The sequence below is a fragment of the Acipenser ruthenus genome, chromosome 18 (assembly GCF_902713425.1).
Source record: "Acipenser ruthenus chromosome 18, fAciRut3.2 maternal haplotype, whole genome shotgun sequence".
Taxonomy (NCBI): Eukaryota; Metazoa; Chordata; class Actinopteri; order Acipenseriformes; family Acipenseridae; genus Acipenser; species Acipenser ruthenus.
In genome coordinates, this window is record NC_081206.1 from 3457444 (window position 1) to 3472424 (window position 14981).

The 14981-nt window shown below is 40.0% G+C and overlaps 1 protein-coding gene across 1 annotated transcript in view; it reads right to left on the reverse strand.

The window, feature by feature from the left end:
• Nucleotides 1–11283, reverse strand: part of LOC117421405 (pleckstrin homology domain-containing family G member 4B-like) — a 29799-nt gene extending 18516 nt beyond the window's left edge. The window contains exons 1-2 of the mRNA XM_034905633.2: nucleotides 10963–11283; nucleotides 2131–2328 (exon numbers count right to left, since the gene is read on the reverse strand). Coding sequence (XP_034761524.2) covers nucleotides 2131–2328; nucleotides 10963–10965 — 201 coding nt within the window. The 5' untranslated portion in view covers nucleotides 10966–11283. The remainder of the gene's footprint in view (nucleotides 1–2130; nucleotides 2329–10962) is intronic.
• Between the last annotated feature and the right edge of the window lie 3698 nt (nucleotides 11284–14981).

The window sequence follows — 14981 nt, forward strand, 5'->3', positions numbered from 1 at the left end:
ACAAACATTACTTCAATGAAATACCTTCCTAGTAACTCAATCAAGAACACATTTGAATTTACAATGGGGAAAAGGGAGATGTGGGGGCCATAACCAGGTCTTACTTCTGTATTCTTCAACAGCCAGACAGCCCTTCAGCCCATTTTTCATAAGGTCAGTACACAAGGCAAGGGTCAAACACTAAAAACGTTTCTAGTAATGGTTAAATCAATCCATGCTGGGACCAGAAGGTATAAAGTGATGCTTTGTTCTTGCAGGCTGCCTATGAGGATCTGACTGAACTGGTGATGGTATATTTCCTATACTGTACACTAGGATTCCAGGTTTAAACCCTAGAACCTTGGGGAAGGGGACAGACATTCCAACATCCCCAATTAAACAAATATTCTAAGGTTCCACTCCAAGAACCCCGCAAATTAACAGCAGGTGCCAGGGCATTGGACATGCCCAAGTGTTTCTGTTTGGATACCGGTTCTTGCTGCTTGGTTGGAATCAGAGCTACTGTTATGTCAACTGTCTCTTTTCCTCCTTGATGGTGGTAGGAGGAGGGAAGCAAGATTGCACTGGGGGGCCTGCAGCTGCTTCAAGCTGGTTTCTCCAGGCAGGTCTTACTTTTAGGCAATGGTTTTTGAAGAGGGGCATGCTGACTATTTACTACAAATGGTGCTATTCTGAAAATAGATGGAAATACTTTAATAAATGCTGTAGTGACACACTAAAGTATGTGTGGGGTGAATAAACATTTGAGATCTCTTTTGAAAACGTGGCCCAGAATGCCACAAAAAACACATTTCCCCACTCATGGATAAATAAGGTGCCCATTCATTCAGATTCAAAGCCACTATCTGTGGGTATTTCTCACTCCTTCTGGTGGCTGCTGATGTATAACTGGCCCTAGCTAGAAGCACTTGGTTAGGGCCCCAGCAGCTCAAAAGCATCCAAAAAGATTTGGGGGAAAAAAATGAAAAATAGAACTTCTGGTGGCGTTGGTGTTTCATTAGCCAAATAAATGTCAATGAAGAAACTTTAGTGGAGAAGACAATGGTTTTGGCCAGGTATATGTTACAATATCCTCATAAAACCTTTTGAAAAATAGTCTACAGAATTGGCATCTGTGGTTTTATTAATCTGAAACAATGAAACAAAAGGAACTGAAACTCCGAGTTATTCTGTAAAGGAACATAATTAAAGCATATGACAAGTGTATACCCTTGATGACTGTGCCAATGCTTTGTGGCTGGTGCCCAAGCTAGTTACTATTACCACCCAGAAGATGGATCTATCTGTGATAAAGGCTGAGTTGAACTAGACTTCAATCCCACCTGCAATTATCCCCAAGCTACCACTACAAGAGGGGAATGCATGGAATGCTGCTCCGCTTTCAGATTCATATCCTTGAGAATAAACAAGCCACTCTGCCAGACCACAGGCCTTTTCTACAGCTGTCTGCCTGCCCTCAGCTGAACATTTTCTCAACATTCAAAACCAGAGAGATCTCAGAAGTGCAAACAATAGTTTTATTCTTTTGTCTGTATACAGCGTCTTTTAAAGAAGACCTTTGTTCAAATGCTGTATCAAATAACGTTAAATTTCAGATGGCTGTACACCAGGATATCAATCTTTGTCAGATGTGCATGGGTTTTTATGTATGCATATTTCAATTTAATACAGTAGGTCATATGATTGCAAGTAGAGAAGAACAATCTTAATCATACAGCAAAAAGAGATCTTTCGCTCCAAATAATACAGAAATATATTTAATGTTGTTCAATAATGCCTCCCCTATTGGCATTATGATATTATTTGATCAGGAATGTGATAATGTTGAAATATTAAGGGAAAAACCACAAAGGCATATTTATGTTAAAATGTTACAGGAGAAATGTAAAGTAAAAAAGAAAAAAAAATCTCACAATGGGATGTCAAACAAAATATTATTCTTTGAATAATCATTTGAGTCTTTAGTTACGTGAATAAACAAACAGTCTGGACTCTCTCAGAATAGGAAGTTCCCATGACTTGAATACTGTAGCTCAATTCCTAATAAACAGAGCACCCCTAGAGAGATGTGGAGTGTTTAGAGAAGGGGTGCAGTGGCAGAGGCAGGGAGCTGGTGTGCGAGTTACTCACGCAGGCAGCCTGCTGCACACTCTCCAGGATGTGCTTGACGGGAATGAGGAAGTCCAGCAGGCAGCGCAGAGCATCTCCTTGGTAACGACCCTCTATCACCCGGAAGAGCTGGCTCAGGACGGTGGGCGCAGTGGTGTCAAACGGCGGGTAGAGGGCCGAGAGCACACTCTGGATGGAGGTGTCCAACGAAGCTGGGTTCTGCAGAGAACAGAATGCAGCGTCAGGAAAGCAGAGAGGGATCCTGCCTGGTGCTTATTCAGAAATGTAATGAGGAACAATGCTCTTTTGGTTGCTAAAGATGAGACCAACCAAAACATGATTAGCTTGTTGGATCCAGTGACCTTCTGTATTGCCAACATATCTTTCAATCTGAAAGAGGCTAAACAAATATAAGCAGCATACTGATGTTAAACCCAAGGCATTCCAATAACCTCCACCGCTGAATCGGATACATGGTCACATACAAAGTTACTCAGTTTAAAAATGCCAAGGATGCTCTTTCCAATGCTGATGAAGCACACGTGATACAGTTAGTTTACAGTAGTGCAGATTCCACATCAGGGAGAGGCAAAAACAAGCTGAATTTATAAACTGGCAGCATACTATGCCACTGTGTACTGTATCTATATACAGAGTAAATTAGACTTCTGTAACGTTACTACAGACTGCTACTTGAGTAGTTGTCAGGAACAGGGAGAGTTATGAACAGAATTCCAGTCCAGATCTGACCCTGTGACCCGTCTTTGGGGCAACTAGACTCCAAATTTAGCCATTCCTGATTTAGAGGGACCGTTGGAGGTACCAGACCCCCCCTCTCCATTCTCAGTGCCTCTGCAAAGTCCACAGAGGGAACAGGGCCAGAAAAAACAGATTCTTAGACCCACATATTTCCATGTACAGTAAAGATCAGCAATAAATGAACTTTCTTACAAAGGATTTTGGGAAAATACTGTATTTTACTCATATGTAACACACAGATATAGGACAGTGTAATCGATTGATTGCCATCGATCTATTGATCGATTCTGCAGTCCTTAAAATGCAATCTTTAAAATCCTGCAATGATTTATTTTGACAGCTGTGAAGCAAGCAGAGCTCCATGAGAAGGCGCACCTCCACTGGCCTAGCCTGTATAAACACTATCTAAAATGAGAATGAAGTCACTCTTACAATGAGACTGTAAACACTTGATTTTAATCTGGGGGTCATTCACAGTCACAGCCACTCAAAGCATTGAGGTACCAGTAGGAGATTGACATACTCTTCAATCTCATGTGAAGGGCTATCTGTTACAAAGTCTGGGTAAGACTGCTTATCTTTTCTTTAAATACCAGACTGCACCCTCAATAAAGAGATTATTTTTCTTAACTGAATAAGCAGTGCAATGCTTTTAGAGCAAGAGGGAGCAGAGGGTAAATGTGATGGCATCATTAAAGCATTGCACAGCAGTTGACATGAGCTGAATTAGGCATCTGTGCTTGGACACACCATGCATCATTCGTTCGTTCAGTTCACTTACAATCAGGAATCACTGACAAAAAATTGAATCAAGCTGTGTGCTGCAAGTAATTAGTGCCGATTAATTCCAGTGAATCAAAGGGTCCAGATGGGAATACTTCTGCCCTTGCTGAAGGGATTGTTACAACAGAGGGAACCTCTCTGAACAGTCTGGCACGTCTTCGTATCCCCTTATAGAACTCTGCATGCATTTTATGCATAGTAAACGGAACACACGCCTACATTACAAAAACACACACCTTTCATAATGTGGTGCACCAGAGTTAAAAGGTTAGCATAACGAAACATGCACTGCAGTGCTCTATCAAATTGGAAAAACTACATGTTAATTGTTAATGATCTTTTAAAAAAAAAAAAAAAAAAAAAAACAAACACACACACACACACACACACAACAACTTGGGTGCCTAATTTAAAAATGTGGTCCTTGCATGCTTTAAGACTGTACAATTTGTTTTTAACTTTCCATAAAATTACTGGAGGTTTCGTATTGATTTTTGACTAGTATATATTTAATGCCAAGTAATCTAACCCATTTTTTTTAATCAGTTGGCCTACCAAGCGAGCAGCTGCGACAGCTTTTGAAGTCTCTTTGCTGTTGTTCAGAGTAAACAGATGCTACGTGCAAGATGAAAACTCTTTCTTAGATCTTTCTGAATCAATGGGGACAGGAATTAATCGGCTCATTTAAAAAATTCATTTAAAAAGTGGGACCCCAAGGAATCATTTTAATGAAGTTGTTTTTCAAACACATCACCATCTGACTTTGAGAACTAAAATCCCCTGGAATATAAACAATAGAAAAAGATACAGCTCACAGTTCAGAGTTACTGATCTGACCTCAATGGTGGTGTTTGTACAGAAATTAGCCCTTACAACAACTGCCAACAGTCTTTATTAAAGGAGCTGCTTTTAAGATGCAATAAGCATCTAATGGTAAACAAAGTTTAGCACTGTTGAAACCGATCTATATTAACAAAAAAAAACTCATTATCCAAGGCCACAAAAACTGCACTTAATGGCATTAGATTACAATTCCACCCATTTGGTAATGCCCTATCCCAGAAGATAAGCAGTACGCTTGGGTACCATAATGAGTTGCTTTAATTAAGGCAATTACCCAAACTTTGAAGTCCTTTCCAAAGCCTTCAGGCTCACCGGACAAGCTTCATTGAAGCTGCTCATTGCAGAGGCCTTGGTAAGCCGATGTGGCCAGCATCACGCCCGACTGCATGCGGCTCTCAGATTTGACCAGTAATTAACACCAGGTCAAAGTGCGGAGACCTGGATTTGAACTGTCAACATTCCACACTTCAAACCAGAGCCTGAGGCCAGGGCCCCCTAAAACAACAGCACAGGCTTCTGTCCTTCACAGCAGGTATCCCCGAGCACTTTACAGAACACTGAAGACACCTAAATGAGCCACATCTGGAACGCCAAGGAAAACAAACACATTGGGAGCCCGGTTTAAAAAAAACAAACAAACAAAAAAAAAAAAAAAGATAGCCTTAATATCCCTGGGTGTACGTACAGTTTCAGTGTAGGAGCAAAGTAAAAAAAAAAAATATATATATCACCCAGACAAGTAGCTGGAAGGATATTCACCAGAATGACAGATTTCTTCATGTAGCCACTTGTTTTAATGCCCTGCAACTATTCTGTGAAGTCACAGCATTTTAAGGAGGGTCTTATTTAAATTTATTAAAACTGTATTGGTATTTAGATCCATCTCAGTTTAGATCAATTGAATAGATCTTCTTGTGCAAAACAAGCCCTCAGCCACCCCCATCACACCATGCTGTGGTGTTGTTACCGTTCGAGAACACAAAACAAGGTTAACTTAGGCAGAGACAGTGAGCACAGATCTGCATGAAATCGACTGGAGATAATCCTGGCCCATTAAACAGCCTTTAAAAGAATTCAGCCTTGTGAAGGGGGAGAGGTGGGTAGGTGATTCAGGCTGTGAGTCAGGGCTCTTGTAATGTCTGGTAGGGCAGGCAGGCAGGCACAGAATGGGCCGACAGGTATCACACAGAGCCCCTGTTCAGTTAGAGATACCTGCACAGCGAAACGCCTCCCACAACGACAGGGAACTGAAACAGCTGGCATTTTCAGTGAAGCTTCACCTTTAAAACCAGCTCCCTTGGGCTCCTCACTTTTTGTCTGAACCAGAACTTTGATACCGAGTTAATGAATATTTCCTATACTGTACTAGTTTGTACATTAATCTGTATGGATATAAATTAAGTTGCTCTTCCTAGCAGGGTGTATGCTCACAAAAGGATGGGGCACGTTTCCATATCAGAAGAACTGAGGGGGCACACAATCTCTCCTCAACTCCCTACCTGACCGAAAACCAACCACATGAATACTCCTCAGTATACAGCACAGTAACCGTGTGTATTATAAACTATGGAATTAAAAGACAATCAATTACATTCAGAGGAGCACCCCCCCCCCCCCCCCAGTAATTTCGAAGCAAATAGGAGGTCACTGGGTTTAACACATAAGAGAATCTCGAATTCTGTTTCCAAGTTAGATTATTATAAAAGACAATGGGTTGTATTTTCCCAAGAGTTTACTCCAGTCTTTAATGAACTCCTATTTCTTGAAAGGAGAAAAATATTTGTTGGCTTTACTAAACTAGTATAGAACACCCAAGTCATGTAATCGCAGGTATCTTCACCTCTCTCGGGTTGTTCGTTTCTCAGTTTTGTACACTACTGTCGGATTTTCATTTTTCAAAAAGCAGGAGTTAAAGACTGGTGTAAATGCTTTGAATATATGGCCCAATTAGTCTACTGAAAACCACCACCATGTTCCCAATTTGCAGTGTGAGAATAAAACACCCCTCTGCTGTTGGCAAGGCATCCACTTCCTTTCTTATTTGTCGGGGGGGGGGGGGGGGGGGTCGCACTTATCCCAGGGACACTGTGGTCTTTGTCTTTCAAGCTCTGAGACTTGGCAGAACACACACAATTCAATCATACAATTCAGCCACCGATTCAAAAGCCCTCTCCACTCTGAATATGGCTTACTGAGGAAAATAAAAGGGGGCTCTCTCTCTTTTTTTTTGAAAGATTTTATTAACTGTTTCATCTCTATGATGTCTGGCAATGTCTTCCGTGTCAATAAACATCATGCAGAAAGCTAAATGATGTTCTGATTTGCTTGAAAGGAAAGGCTATAGAAGGCCAGATTCCTATTGAAAAAGGACAGAAACTGGTTTGTGTCAAAGGTTATACTGCTCTCTAGCAAGGCTAAGCTACACCACACTTGCATGAAATCTGGCAAATAATTACTAATCTAATCTCTCCCTATACATATATATAAAAAAATCAAAAAGTAATACCAACTGCCCAAATTAAGGAATGGTCGGGTATCCCATCAGAACAGTTTTGACATCTTTTCAAACAACCAATCAGTGTCGTCCTTGCTCCCCATGGTGGCGTCACCTTCATTGATAGTGTTTTGGCAGGTGTTCAACTGTGGCACACTTGCATTTGCAAATGAGTCAAAGTCTTGGGTTTAGCATCAAGTCGGTTATTATTAATACACACCACCTCTGTGAGAACTCTGTTGGATTGTCACCACAGATAAGTTCCTGTCGCAGTTTTTCTTAATCATCCATTTATATAGGAAATACAAAACTGGAAACGGTAAGTGACCCAAGATGGATAAAGTGTGAAGATTACCAGAGACCCCAAAAAACAAACAAACACACACATAATCAGCAGCATAAAGAAGATGGAACTGGATTCAAGGGGGAAAAAGCAATAATGTACCTTAATGACTATATCTGCATTGCATACTGTATATCAACACAGCAATACAAATCATGGGCTTGCAGAAGCAGCACACCCAATTTAGTTTACGATTATATTGTGTTCCTAAAAAAGAAGACATGCCTCATCACTACTTTTCTCGATCTGTTTCTGCCGTTCAATCTGTATGTTTCAGCTCCTGGTTTGTGGTGCAGGTTATGAACAGTACTTCAGTGATGGTAGGTGTTTACGCCCTTTGGCTCAGCCTTAATAAGCATGTAAACGTCTAACAGATCTCCTTGTATATTAGGCATCTACAAATCAGCAACTCTTTCCAAGGGAAACAGAGCAGCTCACGCCTGCAGTTTTTGATGCCACTGGCCCAAAACGCAGCTTGTGCACTCCTGCAGTAGGATTTGCATCATGCCGACCACAACGTTGCAAAGCAAACACTCACATGATCCAAAGACCAGTCAACCCCTCTGAAAATATCAAAACAGCAGTGTGTGCTATAGTATATCTTACCATAGTAATGCTGGCAAACACACATGGGCTAATACTGAGGCAATGACACCCATAAAGCATTTAATTACCAGTGTGGTATGATTTAATTGTTTTATGTTTACTTTGATATCATGAAATACAATGTCCACAGGGTTTTTGTGAGGATAAGTAACTAAAGATCTTCATTTTTTGACAGGACAGCATTTGCTGTCTGTAGCTTAGACACTTTTTTTTTTTTTTTTTTTTAGGAAACGCCAAATGTCTTATTCAATTTCATGAATTATGAAGGAGGGACAAGAAGCAGTATTGTTCAGCTAAGCTGTGGCATTTACCGTGCTGGTCAGTTGTCAATGATAAGGGAGCCAAGTTTCCAACTTGGACTGAATGCTGTGCAAAACAGCTGTGTGTTACCAGAGCAATGGATTACTGGCTCTTACTGTAACTGGTTGGCTCCAAACCAATGCTGTCTGCCTTAGTACAAAAGGTTAACAATATTACAGCTTTAACTGTAATATTGTTAGATATAGATTCTCACGACAACATACAATTGCATTGTATCAATCATGGGATTTAAACCATGTATAAACACTTGTTGCACTGCATACTGCTCTGAAGGGTTGTGCAATATCCTAATAGACTAAACTTGTACAATGGTAACTACAGCGCCATTTATAATGGCAGGACAAGCACCTCCTCAGTACAGTCCAGGCATGAGTTTCAAAGCCTTTAGGGGAGAGTCTAGTATGCCTTCCAGGCATTAAACAGCAACAACTGCTATCTGAATGAACTGATGCACACGTTTCAACACACTCTCCTAAATAAAAACAGCTTTTCACAGACACAGAGCAGATTCCCTCGATTTCCTAGTATTTCAGTCTGAGCTTTTCCTCTTGGTCAGCACGTCTCCAGTATATTCTTAAATGCATAATCCAAACGTTTCCTTGAATGTCTTCATCAATGGGATTCAATGGCAAACTCAGCGAGTAAAGGTCATATTCAGCATGCAACAGTAAATAGGGCTGAACATTATCAGTATATCTTTAACTGCCTTGTCACACGCTGGAAGTTAGTTTATTATTAAGTACATAAACAGCATTTAGTGATAATCACATCTGGCATAAAGACTAATCTAACACAGCAATATCAATGTTAAAGAATGGTGTGAACATTGTCACCTACATGGAAGGTCAAATATACCAGTTCATATTCCTGTATTTAATATATAGGTTCAGCACATGTATTACATACATATTTCAAATAAAACATATAGAAAATATAATTATTGCACTCACTCTGTCTCAGGCTTTCAAGCAAGATTACTTGTACATATTACTTATTCATCTTTCTTTGTTACAGGGATCACGGCTGTTCACTTGTTTTGAAAAGGGGACAAAGTGTTAAAGCAGTGGCTACCACTGGTTATTCAACTCTAGTTCAGTTTACAAATCCAGTACGAACCTCACTGCATAATCAGTAAAACATCTACCCAAATAACATGCTTTATGAAAAGATGATTGTTAATGAAGCAATGCTGACAAACTGTTTTCATGTTTGAACATTCTTTCAAAACTTCAATGATTATTCTTAGATATTCAGTTTTCAATGAGTTGGAAAATTGAAGTATAATTGCTACCATATTTACAGTAAAGAAAACCTACCCATTGCCCGATCAAATTACCTTCCAAAGAAAGAACATGTGTGTATTTCAGACGCCATTTTTGCATTGGTTTCCTTGCAGGATATCCTTTTCATACAGTCTTTCAGAAATTCTGTTTATGAGCGAATACAAACATGGTTGCTTTTGCAAGCAGTGTTGGTCTGGATATTCAAATGTTTGTCACGGCACAAGAACAATGCAAATGTGGTTTCAACATGTGCTGATCATGCGTTTGTTTAGGGAGTGTGGATAGGGTGTAAGTATATGGAAGGACGACAGGTATGTGGATGCCCTGTACAAAAATTAAAAGCAAAAAACGATAGAACCATGCCTCTTCCTGTTCTAGAATAAGCTGCAATCTTTGCACCTGAACCACATGAAAAATATTTTCAAACTACTTCAACAGGTGAGTCATCTCTACAGATCCACTACAGCGTGCAATTAATGACAACAAAACAATTATTACCCTCTTATCTTAGGTGCCCTAGATTGCCACTTTAAAATCGCTAACTCCCTTTAGCAGTGCAAGACAGACTTCAACAGCGGAGAGTGGAAAGACACATTAAAAGTAGTTCTACAGTAATTAAAAACACTGTAAAAAAAGCACTCCATGGTATAATATACAACAAAATTAAAATCTACTTTAACTTAGTTTCTTTAGGTATTAATTCAGGAAATACAAGGAGGAAAAAAATCAATAGCATCTTCTGTGGAAGGTGATAAAGTCCAAGCTGCATGGCACATAAAAACTAACAATTGACATCAGTGACTTGATGAAACATAACTCATAACTAATACCAAAAAAAAAAAAATGTAATCATTTCATCAGTAGTAGCTCTTTTAATATTTGCCAGACAGATCGATCGTGCACCAGCCACTCCCTCTAAAACAGCGATATGTGTTTAAGAGCAGGTGCCACCTTGCATTCACACAGATAATTAAAACTTTAAAAACGCCTGTTACTAATGTGGAACTTTAAATTAAATTAGAAAGCTGTCTCGCAAATCTTTCAAATGTCTTCCTATCAGTGTTTGAATGGATACCCCCAAGAGACAGACAGGCAGACTAGTTTGGCTTATCATGGTCATTTAAAAATAAAAGCAAAGCAAAACAAAATAACCACTTTTTTAATAGTCCTTCAGCACTAACTAACCAGCTATAATTTGTTACCATATTTGACATAAGATAGAGTTAAGACAGAAAGAGCAGATTTTCTAGGGGAAAAACAGTCCAGTTACAATAAAAATGTATAAAAAAAATATATATATATGTTATCATCTTACACAGAGTACTAAATATCCTGTAAAAAAAATGCCATTTACCATGTAGATATGCAAGTCCAGTTTAACAAGTTACTGATAAAATTAGTTTTAAAAAAACTGCAGTTACCATCTTTCCTAAGGTGCCTGAGCAATTCCAGAGAAGAGTGTCATCTTTCGTTCGTTCTTTCTTTGTCAATGCAGCTGGTAATCCTGTCCCGAGGAATTCTCTGAAAGTTGCCCCCAGGGCTAGTTTAGCCTCCACTCCCCCACCGACCAAAGCCCAGCACTGTGACACGGTCGAAGGGCTCTCAAGGAGCAGCAACTCAGGGTGCAAAGCAAGCTGACCTGGCCTGCCCCCATAGCTGTGGATCTCTTAGTCATTCACACACTGAGCTCTCTGCACCGAGCACTGGAGCTGCAGCTGCCTGCTTCTTTCTGCAGGAGGTATGGCCAGTACTGAAAGGAGGAAGAGGGAAGGAGAGAAGGAAAGGGAGGGGGAAGAGAAGCACTTTCCCTTTCAGAGGAAACCCCCCTAAAAGGTTTGAGACTTCTCTCAGCTGCAACTCCAGGCCTCTCTAATTGCAAAACATTGCCAGAGAGGCCAGTGATTCTTCTGCAGTGTGTACAACAGGTCCCTTAGGTCACTTTCTCCACACTGAAGAGACTTGAAATCGTTAGTGGGTACTTGGATGTGGTATCTTTCTTTCTTTCTTTCTTGCTCTCACGCACTGCCTCTTCATTCATTCATAAAGGTAACCATATGGCTCCATGTTCACCGGGACAGTTTAGGACAGTTCAGGCTTTTCAACTCGCAACCCAATGCATTCTGGTAAACACAGTCCTGCTTCTCTTAAAGGAAAGAACAGTACCTGAGACAGGTAAAACGTATCAGAATGCACTGGGTTGCGAGTTGAAAAGCCTGAACTGTCCCAAACTGTCCCGCTGAACACGGAGCCATATGGTCACCTTATTCATTCACCAACCTGCAGAATCACCTTTCAATAAAAATAAATAATAAATAAAATAAAATTAAAATAAAACCACAACTCTGAACCAATCATGCTATCTAGTTTACAATGATGTTTTGGTACAATAAGCTCCCTCTTAATTCGACAGTATCTGGGCCAGATTCACGTTAACAGACACTTTCTTTAAAGGCTGCTTTTTAAAAGGCGTTTCAAAATGTCTAAACGGGTATTTGAGAAGCTACAGCTGTGCACGCACACAGTACTTCCTACGCAGTTTTACACTATTCTTACAAATGTGCTTGCACAAAACAAGAGTTTTGTACAGTAATACAACTGTTACTAGCTGTTCAGTTCACTTGAATATCTATTTACTGCCTTGCCGTGAATGGGAAAGAAATGTCTCAAAATAAGACATTAAAATACAAATCAAATGTATTTTTTTAAAACATGACAAAAAGGAGGCTTTACAAAACACTGGAGTGGGAGAAATGGCAAACATATTTCGGTGCTGCTTGGAGCAAACTGAAAATTAGATTTGCTCATGAGAGGCATTTCCTGGTTAAAGCACCTAATATAAACAGAAGCGTCCGCTGTGAAATAACTTGTCTGCCATCTGTACAGCTGGAATACGTTTTCAATTACCTGCATTACTGTTTATCTGCCTCAACATCTTCATGTGTTTATGTCTTTGGATATTTGTCTATGTTTTACTTTATTTTAACTGTCATTATAAAGGAGGGACTGTCATTATAAAATCCATTCCACAACTCTGCTTTAGTGAGCGGAGATCCCCTGGGCAGTTATTAAGTAAGGGATAAGATATTGGATACTAATAAGAAGCATGGAAACAGCTTGACTTTCTCTGCATTCCTCTTCTCTCAGACCCCTCTGCATTGTATCTCTCTACTAGCCTTTGTAACCTAGTTCTCCCTGAAACTCGCAATGCTATTAATCGCCCTTCTGTTGCAGTACTCAACAGAAATGAACTATTGAGCAAGTAAAAGTCAACATCTGATTAATACTGCTTTCAGCTTCTGAGTAACCTTAAACAAATCACCACAGAGTCTCCGGATCTGAATGCCTTTTGGCAGGGCATTTATTACAGTACTAGATCCCATTTCTGATTGGAGCACGCCCTTTACCTTGATCGCTATTGGCCACTTGTGTCGGTTTGAGAGCAATAGAGCATACAAGCCTGGCTGGTACTGTTAACAAGCACCTCCTGTCTTCCAGTATCCTGTAATGACACCAACATACACAAAAACACCATGTGCCCTCACAAGAGCACAGTCAATGAAAATGACTGTTTCATTGAGAAGAGACTGCCATTGCATAGCAGTTTGAGTCATTCCTGGTTTTACTATGAATGCCAAAATCATTTTTCATTTTTTCATCATTATTCATATTTATTTATTTATTTTTTTTTGTATTTTTTCTGCTCTTTAAACAAAAACCCTGTCAATAATCACTTCCCTTCAAAGGCAATTTAACTTGCACGGGGAAAAAGGCGAGGTCAGAGGAACTTCTTGATAGTCCCGTATTCAACACATGCTGGTTGTGCATTATTTATGAGACTGTGCCTGAAACCTCCATGAGAGAATGAATGAAAGTGAACATGCTGGAGGAACGTCAAGCAGTGTAACATTAAAGCTCATCTTCCCCACGATTGGCCGTGACCGGTTTAAGGATCATTAACAGTACTGGCCCTGTGTCAGAACAAAGCCAGGCCTGGGGAACCAACACAGATTCATGTTGTTATCTGCGCTTTCTCCTGCTCCGCTTGTTCTCAGTAAACCACTTCACTCCTCCTTTTGCTAATCCCTTGGCAATTCCACCCGATCTCTCTGTTCCGGTGCTCCCTGTGCACTGTGTCAAGTTTGCATGACAGGGAGCCTCTTTGTGTGATTCAGTCCTCAAAAACTACAAGCAAACCATGGCAACACCAAGCAAACTGCATTTATCAACTTCTCCTGTTTTTAAACCAGGGCACAACACAAACATGAAATGGCGGCAGTCACTTAATGAAATGGTGAGATAGGGAAACCCATAACTTTCATTATCTATTGTGTAGCACTTTCACCCATTCCAGGTTTTCCTAGTAGTTCAATTAGCCACAGTGTATAGGATAACAAGCTCAGGTGTGTCTTATTAAGCTCATAGTAAAACCAGGAATGGCTCAAACTGCTATAAATAGACAGTAGAGGACCAGGCTGATCTGTGCATTCTGGGACTCCTTTGCTGCAGAAATGCCTTTGTCTCTCTGATCAGAGAGTTTCAAGCTTGCCGTGAAGACCTCCCTTTTAAAGATGTGCCGATTCATAGAAATGAAGGCACTGGAAATGTTTATAAATCGAGTTGAGAATGGAGAACAGCGGATATGCAAACAGACACAGTATGTAAATCCAGACAGGAATTTGTAAATAGATAAATCCATTAAAAGGTCGTTATACAGCAGTTAGGCCTCCTTCAGGAAGAAGGACTCCGGGTGAGCCAGACGAGCCAGACCCCCTCCACCTCCCCCCCCAACCCGACAACAGTGGTGGTCTGGATGGTTGCCACGGCTACGCTGAGCAGCCTCTTCTTAAACCTTCAAGCTAATAATTATGGGACATGAATTATGCTGCTGGCCAACCAGAGCAGACAAAATTTAAGGTCAAAGAAAATAATATGTCTGTTTGCTGTAACCTGCCCTGCCTAAATATTTATACAAGTTTACAAGTATTTTTCTCATTTATTACAATTAAAGAAACTATAGACAGTTCCTCCCAGTATGTTTTCAATACATAAAGCCGAAACAAAAAATGTACTGCCAGAAAACAGTTTCGCGTGTACCTTGTTGAGTCACCAACTTAAAACTGTTCTACACAACTACCGAATTTCAGAAACTTCAGAACGTTAGCATTGTTACTTTCCTGTGGTTAGTTCTCTAAACTACGATGAGTTAAATCAAAGTAACATTTGGGCTTGAATGATTTGATTATCATGCATTTGTCTCATTTTTGAGACAATACTGAAGTCCAGTACTGTATGAGGTCAATATGAGATTTCCTACTTCTTCAGGCCATAAGGCTGATTCAAGACCATGGAGTAAATAAATAAATAAATAAATAAATATGCAAGATTTACTTTATTTGGTGTTTTTTTTGGTTTTGTTTTTTTTTTTTGTTTTTTTTTACAC